Here is a 23342-nt window from a genome sequence, read left to right as displayed (position 1 = left end):
CTTAGAACTGGTCGGGCCCCCCCTTTTAAAAATTTCTGGATCCGCCACTGAAGCATCACCATATTCTGAAATAGTTTTGGATTTGAATATGAATAAATGTTTCTTAAATCTTTTCTTATGTTTTATGCATATAAAATTTATCATATGTATTAGTAAAATACAATGTTTCAGTTGTTATTAAGCACTTGGAAATAATTAAATGGCTGGAAAAATCAGTATTTTTGTCATTTTTTGTCTATAAACATATGTTCTTCTTTGACAACTCATTCAAGGAGTAACTGTTTTAACTGTCATACATGGCCCCAAAACTTTCAGACCTTTGATTGCAATTGTGCAGAAAAGACATTTCTTCATCAGTGATTTCTTCATGAATTGTTTTGTGATGAGTTCAAAGTTGAAAAATAATCACTGCATCAAAATGAGATTTTTTTGCACATTCTGAGAAAAATTCTTTTTTAAAGAGGTAGATCAAGTAGGTAAATCAAGCTACGTAGCTAAATCTAGTGATTGTACCAGACCTGGTGGTCTCAGAGATGCGCTGGTTTTATGTCTGACTGGCCAATTAAATAATTTACCATTTTGTCTCACTCTACTTCTTTTTTTTACAATGTTTCAAGTAATCGATAATGCAGTATACCAGTCACATCACAGAAAACAATTAGCAACAATTATCCAAACAACAGGATCTGTCAATTTTGCTCTCTGCTCTACTTTCAGTTTTAGTGTCAAAGTAACTCGTACATCGACCAATTCGTATTGCACAAATCCATAGCGTAAATTGAATTCATTTTAATGCCCCCGTAAACGAAGTTTCGGGGGTATATAATTTTTGTCATGTCCGTCCGTCTGTCTGTCTGTTTGTCTGTTTGTCCGCAAAAACTTTAACCTTGCTCATAACTTTTGATTTAGTGGAGCTATGACTTTCATATTTCACATGTGACAATGTACTCTTTCTTTGACCACGAGATTTGACCTTTTGACCTTGAGCTTGGAGTTTGACCCACTTTTACACAAAAATTCTTAACTTTTAATTTGGCCATATTTTTTTAACAGTAGATACCGGGACTTTCATATTTCACATATGTATTCTTTGCGGCAAGACCTTTCATTGGATACTAACAACTTTGACCTTTTGATCTTGACCTTGGAGATTTCTTATTTACTTATAAAAAAAATTTAATCTTGGCAATAACTTTTGAACAGTAAGGGGTAGGGCTTTCACTTCACATATGTAATCCTTGTGAGAAGACGCTTCATTGGATACCAAGAACTTTTACCCTTTGACCTTGACCTTGGAGTTTGACCTACTTTTGAAATACAACCTTGAACATAATTTTTGAAGGGTTAGGACTAGGGCTTTCATACTCCACATGTTAATCCTTGTGACAAGACCTCTCATTTAATATCAAGAACCTTGACCTTTAAACCTTGACCTTGGAGTTTGACCCATTTTTGCACAAAATTCCAAACTTCTACTATAATTTTTAAACGGTAGATACTAGGAATTTCATATTTCAAATATCAATCTTTGTGGCAAGACCTTTCATTTGAAATCAACATTTTTGACCTTGACCTTGGAGAATGCTGTACTTTCAAGAAAACTTTAACCTTGGCCATAACTTTTGAACAGTAAGGGCAAGGGCTTTCATACTTCACATGTGTAATCTTGTGACAATACCTTTCACTGGATATCAACAACTTTGACCCTCTGACATTGACATTTGACCTTCTTTTTACAAACTTTAACCTTAGCCATGACTTTCAAACAGTAAGGGCTAGAGCTTTCATACTTCACATATGTAATCCTTGTGACAAGACCTTTCACTGGATATCAACAACTTTGACCCTTTGACCTTAGTTTGACCTACTTTTTACAAACTTTAACCTTGGCCATAACTTTTGAACGGTAAGGGTCAGTGCTTTCATACTTCCCATATGTAATCCTTGTGACAAGATCTTTCATTGGATATCAACAACTTTGACCCTTTGACCTTCCGTCCGTGCTAGTGTTTAGACTTTACGAGTTAAAAAATTTGCCCTGTCCAAACTAAGGTGTTAATGTGGAATTACGAGCTTAACTCCTAATTCTGACTCCAAAATTTGCCTAGTTACACTTTGTGAGGTAATATTCATGATGGGAAAAAAACTCGTAAATCTTGGACACAGCACTGGTCCATTATATGGACAAGAGTGAAAGAGTTATCTCTCTTTACCCAATCCTCAGTTTTCCCGCTCTTTTTTGAATGTCTATTATAAACATTACCGAGGGGTTCCGAAAGTTGATGACAAAGCAGAGAAGGGAAGCCATCTTGCCAGCTGCTGAATATAGGACAGTGAGTGAGGTAGGTTATTCACTATGTTTCTTATCATATAGGAATTCATTTGTCCCAAATCAGAATTGAATTATTTCATTCATCCTTCTTCAAAAATATGATGTGAAATTTTGTATTGAATATTTTGTCACGTTAACACGGGAGTTTACCCGGATAGCTGTTTAACATGTTTACCCTAGCTACATGTTTACAAATCGCACAAAGCTACAATTTGTAGTACAAAATAATGTTTTCTGTATTTACATGTACATTTGACATATTTAGAGGCAGATAATGCAGTGAATTTTTCTCATGGTTAAATTTTAATGTTTTCATTTATTTTTGTGATTATGATGACGTCACTTTAGCTCAAAATTCTCCAAATTATAAATTTCAACTTGTTGGTATGTGTATATAATTTATATGAAAATGGCATTTCATGGTTTGAATGATAGAATAACAAAGCAAAATATTATCATGTCAGAAGCAGATTTTACTTCACTTCATGAAGAGTACAAAAAAGATAAATGTTAAGTATTTAAAGGTCCATGAACCAAGGGTTGAAATCAGAATATTTGTATGACATCACAGGAAGTAATAATGCTGGACAAAATAAAGAGCTACAGAAACTTCAACTCAAGATGGAGGATATTCCAATTGGATTTATATTATTTCATTCTCCTTATGACTACTCGGAAACATGCTCTTTTTGCTCAGATTTTGACATGGATGTTTTGGAAATATATATACATGGCTTCTGTTGTTTAACTTTTTTTTCGTTCCCGGAATTCTATGCTTGTCGTGCATTTTGTATCCTCTCCGATTTCCATGTTGAAAAGTTTATTCTTATCTAAAGGTGAGTGTACAGTTGTAAAGAGCAATATTTTTGTTAAATGTCCCTATACTAATTGTTTCTACAGAGAAAAAGTACCAGGGAAAGAGCCAATGCATTTAAAACAATGAGATTTGAAGTTTTTTATCCAAGAATTGAGTGATAGACATGTGACAGGTTTGAGGAAATGTATAAATATTCTAGAAACAACTATTAATGGACTGAAGCTTTTGAGGTGAAGAAAAAGGAAATGTTTGTTTTAGGTTTTTATGAATCTGTTGCTGAGAGCTCTGTCTTATTTTTTCACTACCTTTTCATTATGGTATTTGATTAAAATGCTGTAATTTGTGTATTTTTACTGTAAGTTGTGTATTTTTACTGATAGCCATGATATATTTAGGTAAATGAATAGATAAAGTCAATACATTATCTGCCAATTAGGCAATAGTACTTGGTTAGCTAAGATTGTCCATAAATTATGAGGCTAATTGTCCATACTTTGTGAGCTAAAATTGTCTCCCAGTTTAAAGAAATAGTACTTTGCTAGCTAGGATTGTCCGTAAATTATGAGGCTAATAGTCCATACTTTGGGAGCTAAGATTGTCTCCAAGTTTAAAGAAATAGTACTTTGCTAGCTAGGATTGTCCGTAAATTATGAGGCTAATTGTCCATACTTTGTGAGCTAAGATTGTCTCCCAGTTTAAAGAAATAGTACTTAGCTAGCTAGGATTGTCCGTAAATTATGAGGCTAATTGTCCATACTTTGTGAGCTAAGGTTGTCCCCCAGTTTAAAGAAATAGTACTTTGCTAGCTAGGATTGTCCGTAAATTATGAGGCTAATAGTCCATACTTTGTGAGCTAAGGTTGTCCCCCAGTTTAAAGAAATAGTACTTTGCTAGCTAGGATTGTCCATAAATTATGAGGCTAATTGTCCATACTTTGTGAGCTAAGGTTGTCCCCCAGTTTAAAGAAATAGTACTTTGCTAGCTAGGATTGTCCGTAAATTATGAGGTTAATAGTCCATACTTTGGGAGCTAAGATTGTCCCCCAGATAAAAGAAATACAAAAGTCGTGTAGTACTTTCAGAGCTAGGATTGTCCGGAAATTATGAGGCTAATAGTCTATACTTTGGGAGCTAAGATTGTCGCCAAGTTTATAGTAATAGTCATTTGTTAGCCAAGATTGTCCTTAAATTATGAGGCTAATTGTCCATACTTTGGGAGCCAAGATTGTCCCCCAGTTTAAATAAATAGTATTTTGCTAGCTAGGAATGTCCGTAAATTATGAGGCTAAAAGTCCATACTTTGTGAGCTAAGATTGTCCCCCAGTTTAAAGTAATAGTACTTTGCTAGCTAGGATTGTCCCTCAATTATGAGGCTAATTGTCCATACTTAAGATTGTCTCCCAGTTTAAAGTAATAGTTCTTGGTTAGGTATGATTGGGCCAAAAATAAAATTCACTTTGTTTGGCATTGCTGTCCGATTTTTTGCTCAATACACAGCCCTATTTTAAATATACCCAATCACCATGATCACAGTTCTGGTTAAGAAACTGTACCAATTTTTTTTTAATTTGTCATTTTAATTTCTTCCACCTATGAGTTTGGGGAAAACAGGGGTGAGAATTTCACTGTATACAGTAGGGCTGGGTATTGGCCCCGTATTGCGATATAATGCGATATTTTTAAATGTATTGCGATATGTATTGCAATATTTTTTATGTTTCATATAAAAATGGCATTTTCTTACTAAATTTACTTAAATTTACATGCAGAATGTACATTATACATAACATGATAAGTAACCAACACAGAAAAAAAATCTTGTTAATTTCCTTTAAGTTATGCTCTGAAATGTTCCAACAAAACAACTTCTGACTTACTGTTTGGCTTAATAATAAACTTTCATAAGTTCATTTTTATATTTAATGACAAAATTCTTTTATGTAAGCATATTGCCAATATATCAATATTACAAAATTGTATTGCGATACAATATTTTTTGTCATTGTATTGCAATATATTGAAATATCGATATTATTGCCCAGCCCTAGTATACAGTATGCACCTTTTATTAAATCATTACAACCTCATGGGTTTGGTGTGACCTTAATCATGTTAATGAGGGCTTAGAGATTTATATATAAGAGAAGCTGGTGAGCATTTAGCTATTTATGCAAAATACTTTTGGGGTACATATTTTTTTTTACATTTTCAAAATTATTTTTAATTTCTTCCATATGAAGTTACAGTTACAAACCCATAAAACATTCAAGAGCAGGTGTGAAACAGGGCCAGTATAATTTAAAATTCCCTATGTAATATATTGTTTATATAGTTTCATTTGCTAGTATACAGTATACACCTTAAAAACATGCATATTAAATCATGAAACCTTTTCCCTTATGAAATGAATGTCTTAATCATGTTAATGAGGGCTTATTGGCGCTCAATATTTTATATTAGAAAGGGGTCAGAAAATGGCGCTCTAAGATGCAAAATTGTGGGTCGATTTTTTGGGACCGTTTTCAAGCTGACCGATTGTATTCATGCATTTGAGCATACTTTATGTTCAATCAAAATGTTCTTTAGCCTCTTTTAAAATCGGAATTGTACATGGAATATTTCCTTCGGGTACATATTTTTTTTTTACCGAATTGACATTATTTTAAAATTATTGTAATGATTTAAATAATGTGTATCTTCTATATGAAGTTACAGTTACAAACCCATAAAACTCCATAATATTGTCAAATGATGTTGTTAAAACATGCAAGAGAAGGTGTGACTGACTGAATCTATACATATACTGCATGAAGGTTGCCCTTTCGGCCAGTAAAAATTAAAAATTCCCTATGTAATATATTGTATATATAGCTCTTCAGAGTTCCCCCCCCCTTATTTGCTAGTAAATTCCAATCACAATAAAAACATGCATGTACAAGGATTTTAAAATTACTACTGCACCTGTAAAATGTACCTTTTCCCTTTGAAATGAATGTCTAGTAACAGAATTTCCCCAAATTAAACAAATCTGAAAAATTAAGCAAGAAAATATGTAAACATCTCACTTTATTTAATTACAGACAGCTGTGTCTTGATACTTGTTTTATTCTTGGCCTTATCATGATATGCATCACATTATTAAAGGCATTATAAATAAACTTTGTTCAAGATGGTAAAAAATTTGATGTACCGGACGTCCAGTATAGACAAACATTATTAAAACTAGAGTTGTAATATTTGTAACAATTTAGGAATGTTAATTTACACTGTAATTGAATGATGGTAGATTGATTGTAGTAAATACAAGAATAAAGGACTGGATGTTGGATCATACATCTTTAATACTGATTTTTGAGACGAAGGGCATTTAAACCTTAATTGGGTGTAGAAATGAGCGTTACCTTAGAAAATGGTAGCCCAGGCATCAGAAAATGTTTTTATTATACCTCATTATAAATATTCTAAACAATGTGTTTTCTGATTGGTTCTAAGTTGTCACGTGATCGGGCCGTAAAACTTCATATTTCCAGGCCGTCGGCATGGTTTTCATCTTATTACATAGTACGTGTATTTTCCTGAAATATAGTTCTCGTTTGTTGAACGAAAACTCCTGAGAGTAGTTAATAGCTTTGTTTACGTCACAAAATTAATGATAATGTGCAGAATTTTAAAGTTTACCTTTTTTCCAAAGGTTTTCCTTGTTTTGGTATATTAAATAATTTATTGCATGAATGTTTAAACATGAAGACTTATTCAGGCAAGAAATATAATATTCCCCTCGGGCGATGATTTTTCTTTGCTGAATAAGTCTTCATATTTCCCTCTCTATCATGCAATAAATGTATAATATTTCCATTTCTAATTTTTTTTTCTCTGTGATAACTCTGAGAAAGTTGTCAGGGGATTTATTTCTTGATAATTCTGCCTGAATGTAAATTAGGCAGGTCAATAGGTCAGGAGCTAAGGAGACCTAATACGCATGCAAATCCCGTGCGCATCTGTCTCTGTGTCTGATGCTAAGGCCAAATATGCATGTAAATCCCGTGTGGCTGCCTATGTGTTTGACGTCAGTGGGCGAGGACTATTGAAATTGGCATGGAAGTCCTCGTGTGATTATAGTCTATGTCTACATTTTTAAAGTTTAAATCTACAATTTTATTTTGATCACAATGAAATGGAAATATAAGGAATCACTGTCTAGTTTTGAGAGTATGCCAGGGACATTAACACCCGTTATGCAAATTATCCCATGTTTCCCTCTATTGTTGATGCAGCTGGCATACTCTCAAAACTAGACAGTGATTCCTTAAATAACACACCTGCACTTAAGGAGTTATAATTTCCATCCATCATTTAAGAAGAAGTTGGATAAAATCCATACTTCAAGAGCTTAAATTGTCCATAAATTAAGAGGATGTTTCATATAGTCCATTCTTAAGGAGCTAAAATTGCCCATCAATTAAGAAGACTTTTTATATAGTCCATTCTCAAGGAGCTAAAATTGTCCATTAATTAAGAGGAAATTTTATATAGTCCATTCTTAAGGAGCTTAAATTGTCCATAAATTAAGAGGAAATTTTATATAGTCCATTCTTAAGGAGCTAAAATTGCCCATCAATTAAGAAGACATTTTATATAGTCCATTCTTAAGGAGCTGAAATTGTCCATAAATTAAGAGGATTTTTTATATAGTCCATTCTTAAGGAGCTAAAATTGTCCATTAATTAAGAGGATGTTTTATATAGTCCTTTCTTAAGGAGCTAAAATTGTCCATAAATTAAGAGGATGTTTTATATAGTCCATTCTTAAGGAGCTAAAATTGTCCATAAATTAAGAGGATTTTTTATATAGTCCATTCTTAAGGAGCTAAAATTGTCCATTAATTAAGAGGATTTTTTATATAGTCCATGCTTAAGGAGCTTAAATTGTCCATTAATTAAGAGGACGTTTTATATAGTCCATTCTTAAGGAGCTAAAATTGTCCATTAATTAAGAGGACATTTTATATAGTCCATTCTTAAGGAGCTAAAATTGTCCATTAATTAAGAGGACGTTTTATATAGTCCATTCTTAAGGAGCTAAAATTGTCCATAAATTAAGAGGACGTTTCATATAGTCCATTCTTAAGGAGCTTAAATTGTCCATTAATTGAGAGGATGTTTTATATGTCCAAAATTTAAGAGCTTTAGTCTGTAAAAAAAGGAATTCTGGGATTGGAAAATGGAAGTTATTTGGAAGCACATGATTGCTGTAGAAACATTGCTCAGTTTGTTGCTTATTGTTTTCATAGCAGTTTCAATTGCCATTTTTGTTGCAATTTATAAATGGGGCAACTATTTTAGTAGATGGAATAGAGAATTCATGAGAGTTTAAAAAAGGTATTCTAGCTGTGATAAGTAATGACGGTTCAGAATAATTTTAGAAGTGCTGAAAGTTTTTGTGAATTTGTTTTTTTTTTCTGTTATAGAGTTTTTCTTGAAGTTCTGCTTTAGTTAAATAAAACCCTCTACATTTTGGCAACCAAGTGTATCTACCAACAAGCAAATGCTTCACAAAATGAGCTTAAAAAGCTTGGTTAAAAAGCATGAAAATAAATTCATGGTCTCTGAGAAATATGTGCAATATTTACTGTATCTTTTTCTGTAAATCCATATTTGGGCGACGTAGGTCTTGAAGTTTTGTTGTTGGCTATACACTCAACAGTGCTTTCTTACATTATACAATAAGCATAACTTTTGTATATTTTTGCATTAGTATTATTAAAAATTTCCTTTTTTTAATAGAAGAATCAAGATGCCAGGTCGTAAAAGAAAAAAGTTGAGTAGAAGTAATAACGGTCAAAGTGAATCAAAAGGTAAATAACTCTTAAAAAATTTAGTTGTTGCTGCTTGCATGGCTTTCCTCAAAATTCAAATGTTAACAAAGTCTTTGGATTCAACGATTTCAATCGGCTAGAATTTAAAGTATTTGACCTTAAGATATGAATAAAATATGAATAAAATAACACAAATCATGCAGATTGACATATAGAGTGTGAAAATATTGTATGACTCTTTTCCATAAATTGTTAAAGTGTAAAATGAAAGCAAAGATAGATTATTGCAAAAATATCCATTATATTGTAGCAAATATTTGCATGAAATTTCAAAATTTGAAATAAATTTAGAGACTGCAGTGTTAGCTTGTCAGTTAGATCATGATTTTCTAAAGTGACTTTCTTTTTCATTTCAGGATCCCCAAAATTGTTTATGGAAGGTAAATTTAAATATCATATCATTTATAGCAAATCAATTTCAATGATAAGAAAGATATTTCAGAAAAATATATATACTTACATTTAAAAAAAAATTGTCATAACCATAGGTTAACATGTATGGATACAAGATGTGATGTGGAAAAGGGTATACATGTATTATTTTGTTTATTGCATATTTGGTAATAGAAAGTGGTCATTTTTGACTACTAGTATATATGTGTATCATTTTTTTTAACAGGAGACCCTATATTTTGCCTAATGGATATGGGAGTATGGTGGCCTGGATTTGTGTTGGATGTTTGTGCAAATGGTGTTGTCTCTGTGGCATTTTGGAATGAAAATTCTATGTAAGTTTATTTATTTTATAACAGATTTGGAGAATGCTACCATCCTTTATAATGTAGATGCATGTAACGAGAATGTATGTAAAAACATGGTCTAGAATCTTTGTCTGTAATATACTGTGGCACCTTCATTACTAACTTCCTGTAGACACTGCCTATCTAGTACACTGTACTACTTAAATTGTCATAAAATTATGGTTATTAGCCCTCCCTACTCTATTTCAGGAAATATTTTCAAAATGATAGTTTGACAGATGTTTAGAGATTATTAAATCAAAAAACGAATGTATTATTTTATATATATATATAGGGTTATCAAAAAGTTTGTAGACAGAAGCAATAGAATTAAATTATTAATCCTATGAAGTCTGCATACAAAATTTATAAGGAACATAAAACAACAAAAATGTTAGAACATCGATAATTTTTCAGATTAATTAACTCGTCTGAGTTGAATATATTTCACAGTCAAGATTTACTATTTGGATTTTTTACAGAGTGAAAAGATCATTGTCAAAACTTGTAAAATTTGACAAGAATTCAAGCTTGATAATATCAAGTATAGGTAATATATTTAGAAGATTATATATTGTTAATGTTTATCAAGTTACAGTAAAACAAACTTATAGCCAACATGCTTGATGCTTTTAATGAATTGACACTTGCAATTTAAAAGTTTCATTCCCCATAATTTCAAAAATATACATGTATTACAAATTTTTCAATTATAACAATTGAATTATGCTTGACATATGCAAGTTACCTTACCTACTGGTAATTTTTCAAGATCAGATGCTCATACATAAAAAATTGACATGCATTACTAGGTTTTTTTGGGAAGATATCAAATCATGAATTTTTTTGCATTATTCAACATGTTCAAAGAAAAATATACAAAAATTTTGAAAGAAAAATTCAATATTTTTAGATCACCTGAGTAAACTCAGGTGACCTATTGCTATCCGTTTTCTTCCGCCGTCGTGCGTCGTCCGTTAACATTTGAACATTTTCAGCTTCTTCTCTGCAACCACTGAACCAATTTTAACCAAATTTGGCACAAAGCATCTATGGGTGAAGGGGAACAAAAATTGTGAATTTCATGGTCCCTGTCCCCCTGGGGCCTGAGGGGTGGGGCAAAAACCACTAAAATTAATGCAATCTTTAAAAATCTTCTTCTTTACTCCTGAACATCAAGCAGTTAAATTGTTTGCATGATTGTAATCAGCATTGAGTCCTCTACCAAAATTGTGAAATTTATGGCCCCAGGGTCAGGGGTTCTAGTGCTAGGGTTGGGCCAAATAAGTATATAGTAAAAATGCATTATTTCTTTTAAAATCTTTTTCTCTCCTCCTGGGTATTAAATAAACTAACTAAGTGCATAGTTATGATGAGCAAGAGTGCCTCTATCAAAATTGTGAATTTTATGGCCCCAGGATCAGGGGTTCTAGTGTTAGGGCGGGGCTCTATAGATTATATAGTGAAAATTCATGAATTCTTTGAAAATCTTCTTCTCTGCTACTGAGTATTAAATAAACTAACTAAGTGCATAGTTATGATGAGCAAGAGTGCCTCTACCAAAATTGTGAATTTTATGGCCCCGGGATTAGGGGTTCTAGTGCTAGGGTGGGGCTAAATAAGTATATAGTTAAAATGCATTATTTCTTTGAAAAAATTATTTTCTGCTCCTAGGTATTAAATAAACTAACTAAGTGCATAGTTATGATGAGCAAGAGTGCCTCTACCAAAATTGTGAATTTTATGGCTCCAGGGTCAGGGGTTCTAGTGTTAGGGTGGGGCTCTATAGATTATATAGTGAAAATTCATGAATTCTTTGAAAATCTTCTTCTCTGCTCCTGAGTATTAAATAAACTAACTAAGTGCATAGTTATGATGAGCAAGAGTGCCTCTACCAAAATTGTGAATTTTATGGCCCCGGGATTAGGGGTTCTAGTGCTAGGGTGGGGCTAAATAAGTATATAGTTAAAATGCATTATTTCTTTGAAAAAATTATTTTCTGCTCCTAGGTATTAAATAAACTAACTAAGTGCATAGTTATGATGAGCAAGAGTGCCTCTACCAAAATTGTGAATTTTATGGCTCCAGGGTCAGGGGTTCTAGTGTTAGGGTGGGGCTCTATAGATTATATAGTGAAAATTCATGAATTCTTTGAAAATCTTCTTCTCTGCTCCTGAGTATTAAATAAACTAACTAAGTGCATAGTTATGATGAGCAAGAGTGCCTCTACCAAAATTGTGAAATTTATGGCCCCAGGGTCAGGGGTTCTAGTGCTAGGGTGGGCCTAAATAAGTTTATAATGAAAATGCATTATTTCTTTGAAAATCTTCCTCTCTGCTCCTGGGTATTAAATAAACTAACTAAGTGCATAGTTATGATGAGCAAGAGTGCCTCTACCAAAATTGTGAATTTTATGGCCCTAGGGTCAGGGGTTCTAGTGTTAGGGCGGGGCTCTATAGATTATATAGTGAAAATTCATGAATTCTTTGAAAATCTTTTTTGCTCCTGAGTGTTAAATAAACTAAGTAAGTGCATAGTTATGATGTGCAAGAGTTCCTCTACCAAAAATGTGAAATTTATGGCCCCGGGGTCAGGGGTTCTAGTGTTAGGGTGGGGTTTTATTGATCATATAATGGAAATACATGAATTCTTTGAAAAAAATTCTTTTCTGCTCCTAGAAATTAAATAAACTAAGTACATAGTTATGATGAGCAAGAATACCTCTTCCAAAATTTTGATTTTATGGCCCTAGGGTCAGGGGTTCTAGTGATAGGGTGGGGCTCTATTGATTATATAGTGAAAATACATTAAATCTTTGAAAATCTTCTTCTCTGCTCTTGGGTATTAAGCAGATGAACTACCTATGTAATTATGATGAGCAAGGACCCTAATCTTCCAGAATTATGAATTTTAAGGTCTCGGGGTCAATGGTACCATGGGAGGGGTGTACATATATACTGAAACTGGATGAATTGTTTGAGATCTGCTCCTTGGTATTAATCAAATATTTTTGAAAAGCAAGGGTGCCTTTTCAAAAATTGTGCAATGTGTGGATCGGATCTAGGCCTAAGGGTCAGGGGTTCATGTGTGATAGGGGCATTACTGATTATTGCTGAATATTACTGATTACTTGAAATGCATTTTTTGTTCCCCTACCCTGCCTATGGGTTTTAAGTAAACAAACTAAGCAACTGCTAAGTATATTGTTATGATGATCAAATGGTGTCTCTTTCAAAATTGTGAATGCCATAGCATCTTGCTTAAAACATTAATCAAATTAAATCGCTGGAAAGCTGTTGCATAATGCTCAGGTGACCTATAAGGCCCATGGGCCTCTTGTTTCCATCAAAATTTGTTCTAGAAGAGGTGTACAAATCCATATATAGACATTAAAAGTATTGCACACAGGTCCTTGGTTTAGTGGAACTCTTCAACTAGTGGAACTCTTCAACTATAGTGAAGAGCCCAATAAAGTTCAAACTATAATGTTGTGTATGACCTTGAAGTGAAGTAAACTTGTGCATTCCTAGCATTTTGTTATATAAGTATGTTTTACTGTGTATTTCTTTTATTCAAAATGTTGCTTTGTTGGTACTAATAGATGTGGCATTTCTACTGAAAATAATGTTTACTCTAAAAATTAGCAAAGCCAAAGGATAAGATCAAATATCTTCTGAATTTCTCAGAAAGAGGTAATGAAATCTGCACTGCACTGTACTGAACTTAAAAAAATTTTTTGTACTTTATATTGGAGTATATAACCCTAATTACACATAAAGATCATGATAATTTTCAAACCTGCCACTGCAAAACCTTTCAAGACATAGGTAGTTTATAGCTTGAATTTCATGTAATGCTTTTCTGAATTAGAAAATATTGCATATTGACTGAGTTATCTTCTCAAAAAACATTGTATGTAACAGTCTGCCATTTTGAATTTTGGTCGGACTTACCAAAATTCTTTTGTTTGTTTACACAGGTTAATTGCATGATTTCTTACTGGAGTTTGATGTTATCATCTATTGTTAATCTGCAGATGGCCACCTGTGTTCTGATAATTTGTAAACAAGCAGTAATTTCAAGTCAAATCAACAATGAAATCATATGCATCAAAAGTCATCATTAAGGGTTGGGGTCTAGGCATCAAAAGTCATCATTAAGGGATAAAGGAGGGAAAGGTCTGAGAGGAATAGAATTAAGAAACAGTAGAAATGCCACTTGTATTTAAGACTAAATCTAAATTTAATTTCTGATTCTGATAAGGCCAATTTTCTACAAAACTGATGCAGGAAGGAGGCGTTTTATTCACAATAAAATATTGAGGGAGGTATTTTTTAATTGTAATTTTTCGAATTTTCTTTAGAATAAAGATAATTTATTTACGGATATACTTTTCATATCTGATCAAAAGGATTGCTTTATCCACTGTGTGTGAACATTGTAGGCAATGTCTTTGAATGTATTTTCAATCAAATTAGTAGGGCTGGGTATTGGCCAGAGATTTTATATTGCAATATATTTGAATATTTTTAACTGTATTGCAATATTTATTGCAATATTTTCAGTGAAAATTACAATGGCATTTTCTTTTTATTAATTTTAATATACACAGAATGTTCATAACTTGCATAAATTCAACATTAATGCAGTGAATGTGTTCCTTAACAATGGAATAATCTTTAATTTCAGAAAAATTAGAAAAAAAGAAACGCCACAGCCTGATTAAAAAATACAAAGATGACCTATGCTTTGCAAGCTCAGCGGATAGATCATCTGACACTTTCATCCCCTCAGGAGATTCAACCTCTTTAGTCAGTGAAGAAAGTATGACAGTCCAGTCCTCTGTTGCAAGCATGGATGCAACTGTGCCGCATTCAAGTACTGTACAAAAGACTCCTGGAATGATAAGCTCAACAACTGTGTCAACAGAAACTTCCTCTAGCATTCTTGGTGCCACATTGTCAGAGGAGATGTCTCCAACCATTTGGGCGACTCCAGAAATTGATTCAACTGAAAGAACAAGCAGTCCAGCTATTCCGGTTGAAAGTACGTTGTGTGAAATCACCTTTGGAAGCTCAGAGGAGCGATCATCTGACACTTTCATCCCCTCAGGAGATTCAACCTCTTTAGTCAGTGAAGAAAGTATGACAGTCCAGTCCTCTGTTGCAACTGAGGATGCAACTGTGCCGCATTCAAGTACTGTACAAAAGACTCCTGGAATGATAAGCTCAACAACTGTGTCAACAGAAACTTCCTCTAGCATTCTTGGTGCCACATTGTCAGAGGAGATGTCGCCAACCATTTGGGCGACTCCAGAAATTGATTCAACTGAAAGAACAGGCAGTCCAGCTATTCCTGTTGAAAGTACGTTGTGTGAAATCACCTTTGGAAGCTCAGAGGAGCGATCATCTGACACTTTCATCCCCTCAGGAGATTCAACCTCTTTAGTCAGTGAAGAAAGTATGACAGTCCAGTTCTCTGTTGCAAGCATGGATGCAACTGTGCCCTGTACAAGTACTGCAGAAGAAACTTCTGGAATGGTGTGCTCAGCAACTGTGTCAACAGAAACTTCCTCTAGCATTCTTGGTGCCACATTGTCAGAGAAGATGTCTCCAACCATTTGGGCGACTCCAGAAATTGATTCAACTGAAAGAACAAGCAGTCCAGCTATTCCTGTTGAAAGTACGTTGTGTGAAATCACCTTTGGAAGCTCAGAGGAGCGATCATCTGACACTTTCATCCCCTCAGGAGATTCAACCTCTTTAGTCAGTGAAGAAAGTATGACAGTCCAGTCCTCTGTTGCAACTGAGGATGCAACTGTGCCGCATTCAAGTACTGTACAAAAGACTCCTGGAATGATAAGCTCAACAACTGTGTCAACAGAAACTTCCTCTAGCATTCTTGGTGCCACATTGTCAGAGGAGATGTCGCCAACCATTTGGGCGACTCCAGAAATTGATTCAACTGAAAGAACAGGCAGTCCAGCTATTCCTGTTGAAAGTACGTTGCGTGAAATCACCTTTGGAAGCTCAGAGGAGCGATCATCTGACACTTTCATCCCCTCAGGAGATTCAACCTCTTTAGTCAGTGAAGAAAGTATGACAGTCCAGTTCTCTGTTGCAAGCATGGATGCAACTGTGCCCTGTACAAGTACTGCAGAAGAAACTTCTGGAATGGTGTGCTCAACAACTGTGTCAACAGAAACTTCCTCTAGCATTCTTGGTGCCACATTGTCAGAGGAGATGTCTCCAACCATTTGGGCGACTCCAGAAATTGATTCAACTGAAAGAACAAGCAGTCCAGCTATTCCTGTTGAAAGTACGTTGTGTGAAATCACCTTTGGAAGCTCAGCGGAGCGATCATCTGACACTTTCATTCCCTCAGGAGCTTGTACAACTTCCACAATGTCTGAGTTGTCAGCTTATTTAACCCCTGTGGTCAGTGAAAACAATCAAATTAATTCTGACACTCTTTATACACAACTGGTCATTGGTGAAATGCCACAGAAGTCTCTGTTACCTAAACCTTGCAAGGCCCTTAAAGTCAAACTGCCTGCATTTGATCAATGTTTTGATACCCACACACAGATTTACAGAAACACTATTAATACAGGGCTTTATTCACCCACTGAAAATCATGACAATCAGGCTCGGTCAGATGACAGCATCTTAAGTACAGAAAAAAAACATTGTCAAAGTATTAACTGTCAACCACAGATTTTCAGTGCTACATTCGAAGCAGATTTGCCAGCATCTGATGATCAATCTGTAAATCCTATCAGGGAAACCTTGTACAGACAGTGTACATCTTTGAAACCCAAGGATCAAAAACTGCTGCTGGCTGACATGAATTTTTCTGATGAGGAGGAGGAATTTGGAGAAACAGACAGTGATAGAGAATCAGTGTATATTCCAGACTTTGACTGTGAAAGCGTTGATGACGACAGTGATGTGTCGGATGAATGGGAATTTCCAAAAGATACTCCTGCTCCTGAAGAACATGCTCCAGACAAACATGCTCCAGACAAACATGCTCCAGACAAACATGCTCCAGACAAATATGCTCCTGAAGAACATGCTCCAGACAAACATGCTCCAGACAAATATGCTCCTGAAGAACATGCTCCAGACAAAAATGCTCCAGACAATTGTGAAAATCCAGATTTGTTAACATCAAGTGTTCCATTCAAACGCAATATATTGCCAAACAAATGTATTTCGGATGTGACAAATACAAAAATTTATTCTAAGAAATACGAACTTAATTCGCACAATTCAAAACATGGTAGACTCTATGATACGGTGCATGCATGCCTGTTTTGTTATAAATTGATGACAAATATTCAAACTCACCTTCAACATAAGCATAGGAATGAAGAGGAGGTGAAGGAGATCTTGGACTTAAAAGAACAGATAGACAAAGTAAAAGAAAATGATGAATATAGGTCAAATTTAAAGAAGCGTTTAAAGAACTTACAAACTCTGATTAGAAACAAAGGAAACAACAATCATAATCAAAGAGTTCTTGCAGCAGAAGAAGGGGAAATATTGCTGACCAGACGCAGAAAGTCGAATCAATTCAATGTCAAAGATTACGGACCATGTCCAAATTGTCAAGAATGGATTGTCCTGGAAAACATCACAAAACACATGGTCGCATGTCCTATCCAAGAGAATATTGATTCAAAGGGTGCGGCTATTATTCAGTCCAAAATTATGGCAGGTAAAATTTCTTCCTCAGCGTCAACCAAATTAAAAACAGAAGTTTTCCCATCTATGATAAGAGACAAGACAACTGAAATAGCTCAAGGAGACCATCTTATCACAGTTTTAGGTAACATATGGCTTATGAAAAATGCTGGAAACAAACTTAGAAGAAAAAACTTTACAAGTTTTAGAATGAGATTGGCGGCAAAGCTGCTTTCCCTTCTTAGAGAAGATTCGCAAATCCCCTCTGCTTCCATGCACTATTTTATAGCCCCAGAACAGTTTGATAGGGTTGTGTCTTGTGCAGTAAAAGCTTGTGAAGAAGATGAAAATGCTGACTTGAAAAATCCCAGCACTGCAATTAAGCTAGGCTATGATTTAAGTAGATTAGCAAATGCAAAATTAGGAATCGGAATCAAGGAGGGTAATGACAAAGCAAAAACAGAGGCCAGTGAATTTTTACAATTGCTAAGAATGGAATGGAGCGTGAAAGTGACAAAGCTGGCAAGAATTACATTGGATGTGAGGCATTTCAACAAGAGAAAAGAGCTCCCGGATCCATCTGATATAGCGAAAATAGCAGCTTATCTTGTAAGGGAAATAAAGAACTTAGACCTCACACCAAACAACAGCAATGAAATAGTATTTCGAGAAGCAGTTGTACTTGCTGAGGCAAGGCTACTTTTGTACAACAGAAGGAGACCAGGAGAGTTAGAAAGCCTTAGGTAAAACCTTTTAAGCAATAGTATGATAATTAAAAATGAATCTTGACTAAATTGTTTAATTTAGGTCATCGGTAAATCTATTTTTGAATTTAGAATCATGCATATTGTTTAACGCCTTATGTGAAGATTATTTTAAACTTGGATTTTAGAAATCCAATGCTTAGTAAATATTGAATAATTTAAAATACTATTCATAATATTTCCTTTGTAGTATTGAAGTTTACAAAAACAGATCGATGTCAGTGGATGAAGCAAACATGGCCCTGCGGAGTCACTTAACAGATTTTGAGAAAATGCTTCTCAAAACTCAAGATCTTGTGGAAATACGAGGCAAAGTATGTATTAGATTTGTTTATCAGAGAATGTAATTCAAATGTGTAGCAAAATCATTTTTCTATCCTAATATCTGCTTTATAAGCATTTCTAATTAATAATTAATTAATTAATAATTATATCATATGTCTCATGCTTAAAAATGTAGTTAGTTCAGCTATGTTTGTTCTGAGTTTACTGATTATTATTACTTGTACAATACATGTAATTTTATTACTTGAGCTCAATACATGTAAAAACTTTTTTGATGAAAACTAGTACATGTATGTACTGTCATTACCTTAGATTATCTCTAATAAGCAAATGAACCATGAGTTTTCTAACTTGTCAATATATTTCATGCAGACTGGTAGGGGTGTACCTGTCTTAATCCCAAATGAAACAAACAAAGTGCTGGAATATTTGAGCGACCCAGTTGCCAGACAAAGGGCAAGCATTCGACCAGAGAATAACTACATGTTTGCCAATACCGGTGAGTGGGAACTACAATGAAGGGCATTGAAGTGGTAAAATTTCCCATTTGGATGAAATATTCTGAGTCATGTTTTGAACATCAATTATAACATTACACCACGCCCATTTCTTTAGAAACGAGAAAATAAAATAGCTGCCATAATGTTTTAGGACACACCATTTTCCGCAACAAGCAACATGAGTTACACTGACATAAATATTTTTAAATACGAAAAAGCTATATATATAAAGTCTCCGCTTCTGAAATAAAAGCATTGCAACAAATATGTACATATAATTATGATTTTATCTTGTTTACCGGAGTAAGCATAACACATGTATCAGTTGAACACGTTTATGTAGACCGTCAATTTGATTGGCTATTATATTTATTGAATACTTGTTCTCGGGTATTCTATGGAATCATTTGACCGATTTTTCCTTTCTAAAGAAATGGGCGTGTCTAAAGATAGCTGAAAATGTTCAATGCAAACGAAAAATTTTACCACTTCAATGCGCTTCATTGTATGTTTTATTTGTATTTACCCAAATTAAGTTTATTTATTGTAAGACTTGTTTGTGATCATGTTTGTTGTGGTTATACAGGTCGCACTGTTGTTCGAGCAGGGGAATCACTTGATCAAGTGAAATTCAGAAGTGAAGTTGAATTGAGATTCCCAGAGAGAATCTATGCCAACAACTTGAGAAAACACACTGCAACAATTGCCCAGGTTTGCTTAATTTTTCTTAATTTAAAATTACAGTATTAAAGCTGAAAAAAATTGGCATTATAGTTCTCAAGCCTTTGCACATCTGTTGAGGTAGCCTCAATCCAAATTTTATTGTATTTTTGATAAAATGAAAACTTGGTAATGTGGAAACCAATCTTGAAAAAAAAAATTCCACCCTCACTCTTTCTTAGTTTAGTAGTCAAACATTGCTTCTGGTAGCCACTTGCAAAGGGACTTGATTAATTCATGAAAAAAAATACATTTGAAGATCATGCCTACAAGTTTTACATAATGATATTGAAGCAATTAATGGATAATGGGATTTTGACATGGAAAGAATATCTTGAACAAAGAATTGGTCTCATTTTTGTATATAGAAAATTTGGGTATTAAAAAATACCTTCCATATAATTTAGAGCCGATAATTGATTTTAGAAAATGCCCCCTACTCACATCTGTTTTAGAAGAAGATGCCCCAGAACCAGAAAATTGAGTTTATGTAGTTTACTTTTTTCTTCCTGGCAAAAGATGGATTTTAAAGTTCGATTAGTTCAAATAAAAATTCTGAATTTCTGTTTAGGCCCTTAATCTGAATGACACCGAGATGAAATATATCTGCAATCACCTTGGCCATACACAGAAGATCCATGACCTTGTATACAGACAAACATCTGGAATGATCGAGAGATTAGACATTGCAAAGCTTATGTTAATTCAGGAATTCAACGTTGTTGGCAAATACCAAAACAAGAAGCTGTCGGAGATTCAGTTTGACGGTAAAAAAAAAATTTAAAAACATTTTTAGGTCACCTGAGTAAACTCAGGTGACCTATTGCTATCCGTTTTCGTCCGTCGTGAGTTGTGCGTCGTGCGTTAACATTTAAACATTTTCAGCTTCTTCTCTGAAACCACTGAACCAATTTCAACCAAATTTGGCATATAGCATCTATGGGTGAAGGGGAACAAAAATTGTGAATTTCATGATCCCTACCCCCCTGGGGCCTGAGGGGTGGGGCCAAAACCACTAAAATTAATGCAATCTTTAAAAATCTTCTTCTTTTTTCCTGGACATCAAGCAGTCAAACTATTTGCATGATTGTAATCAGCATTGAGTCCTCTACCAAAATTGTGAAATTCATGGCCCTGGGGTCAGGGGTTTTAGTGCTAGGGCGGGGCTAAATAAGTATATAGTGAAAATGAATTATTTCTTTGAAAATCTTCTTCTCTGCTCCTGGGTATTAAATAAACCAACTAAGTACATAGTTATGATGAGCAAGAGTGCCTCTACCAAATTTGTGAATTTTATGGCCCCAGGGTCGGGGGTTCTGGTGTTAGGGTGGGGCTCTATTGATTATATAGTAAAAATACATGATTTCTTTGAAAATCTTCTTCTCTGCCCCTGGGTATTAAATAAACCAAGTAAGTAAATAGTTATGATAAGCAAGAGTGCCTCTACCAAAATTGTGAATTTTATGGCCCCAGGGTCAAGGGTTCTGGTGTTGGGCTCATTGATTATATAGTGAAATTACATGAATTCTTTGAAAATCTTCTTCTCTGCTCCTAAGTATTAAATAAACTAACTAAGTGCATATTTATGATGAGAAAGAGTGCCTCTATCAAAATTGTCAATTTTATGGCCCCAGGGTCAAGGGTTCTGTGGTTGGGGGGGGGGCTCTATTGATAATATAGTGAAATTACATGAATTCTTTGAAAATCTTCTTCTCTGCTCCTAGGTATTAAATAAACTAACTAAGTGCATAGTTCTGATGAGCAAGAGTGCCTCTACAAAAATTGTGAATTTTATGGCCCCAGGGTCAGGAGTTCTGGTGTTAGGGTGGGGCTCTATTGATTATATAGTGAAAATACATTGAATCTTTGAAAATTTTCTTCTCTGTCTCTGGGTATGAAGCAGATGAACTACTATATACACACTGTAGTTATGATGAGAAAGGGCCCTAATCTTGCAGAATTGTGAATTTCAAGGCCCCAGGGTCAGGGGTGGGGGGGGGGTCTCTACTTATATACTGGAAATGAATCAATTGTTTGAAATCTGGTCCTTTGTATTTATAAAACATTTATTTACTTTTTGATAGGCAATTTTAAGGGTGCCTTTTAAAAATTTGTGCAACCTAGGGTCAGGGGTTTATGTCAGAGTGTTAGGGGCACTACTGATTATTGATGAATATTACTGATTAGTTGGAGTGCATTTTTGTTCCCCTACCCTGCATATGGGTATTCAGTAACCAAGCTAAGCGACTGCTAAGTTTATTGTTATGATGATCAATGGTGCTCTTTCAAAATTGTGAATGCCATATAGCATCTGGCTTAAAACATGTTATTGAATCAAATTCAATACACTGTAACTGGAAAGTTGTTGCATAATGCTCAGGTGACCTATAAGGCCCGTGGGCCTCTTGTCATAAATTGTGAATTTTATGGCCCCAGGGTCAGGGGTTCTATTGTTAGGCGGGGGTCTATATTGATTATATAACGAAAATGCATTAAATCTTTGAAAATCTTCTTCTCTGCTCTTAGGTAGAAAAAACACTAATTCAATAAATAATTATGATGAGCAAGAGTGCCTCTACCAATATTGTGAAATTCATGGCCCCAGGGTCAGGGTTCTGGTGTTAGGGTGGGGCTCTATTGATTATATAGTGAAATGCAGTAAGTCTTTAAAAATCTTCTTCTCTGCTCCTAGGTTTTAAATAAACTAACTAAGTATATAGTTATGTTGAGCAAGAGTGCCTCTTCCAAAATTGTGAATGCCTTAGCATCTAGCTGAAAACATGAAACAAATTCAATCATTTGAAAGTTGTTGCATGATGCACAGGTGACCTATAAGGCCCGTGGGCCTCTTGTTAAAATTTTGAAAGGAAATCACATAGTTATCAAATACATTAAGATAAGCATTGATTAGTTAGTTTGCAAATACATTTAAAGTATACTATATGCTGTAAAATGTTCATTCGTTGTAGAACTTGGAACACTTGAGAGAAAAATTCAAGACCAAGATCAAGAACAGCAAGGTAATCATATCCAGTCAAACATTGGTATCTCAAACTCAAACGGACCGATAAAAGTCGCAATATATAAGATTTTTTTAATGATTAGGGTAAATCATGTAGACTTATTGAGACTTCAATTTGGATATAACATCATTTTCATATATCTATCATAGTATTTGAGATACTAGATTTTTAGATAGCAACAATCAATTGTATGTTCCTCATTGTATCAGTTATAGCAACTGCAAGTTTCTTGGGTACCCATCTTTTTTGGCAACTCATACCACTAATGTTGATGAGCAATGATAATTTTTTCTCCCTAAATTTGAATTTGGGATGAGGGATTTGGTGTTAGTACTTTGGGTTTTATTCATGTAATAGAAGTGGACTGCATAGATAGTTATCTCTCTCCTGTATTTAACAGATAAGCCAACTCCATGGTTTTTGATTATGACATTTAATGTTTGAAATACATTATTATTCAAACCCAACGGCATGTATGTAATACACCGAAATGTATCATCGAATCTTTATGATGTCACAGAAATTTTTTTTACATCAAACGTTTATCCAAACATACGTACATCTATGACCTCTAGACCCCATACCAGTATTTATACAGT

General features: G+C 34.3%; 1 protein-coding gene across 1 annotated transcript; it reads left to right on the top strand.

Moving 5' to 3' along the window:
- The first annotated feature begins 2012 nt into the window (after window positions 1–2012).
- LOC134268434 (uncharacterized) lies at window positions 2013–20362 on the top strand. The gene is given in 11 exon segments (XM_062750695.1): window positions 2013–2342; window positions 8932–9002; window positions 9380–9403; window positions 9643–9751; window positions 10246–10313; window positions 14453–18194; window positions 18406–18529; window positions 18873–18999; window positions 19587–19711; window positions 20292–20337; window positions 20340–20362. Coding segments are annotated over 10 exon segments (4449 nt in total). The 5' UTR covers window positions 2013–2342; window positions 8932–8941.
- Window positions 20363–23342: the final 2980 nt, after the last annotated feature.

This window comes from Saccostrea cucullata, unplaced genomic scaffold, assembly GCF_032062105.1.
Source record: "Saccostrea cucullata isolate Sc308-1 unplaced genomic scaffold, CSIRO_AGI_Scuc_v1 ctg9407, whole genome shotgun sequence".
Classification (NCBI taxonomy): Eukaryota; Metazoa; Mollusca; class Bivalvia; order Ostreida; family Ostreidae; genus Saccostrea; species Saccostrea cuccullata.
Note: the sequence above shows the minus strand (reverse complement) of the source record. Positions and strands in the feature narration are given on the sequence as shown.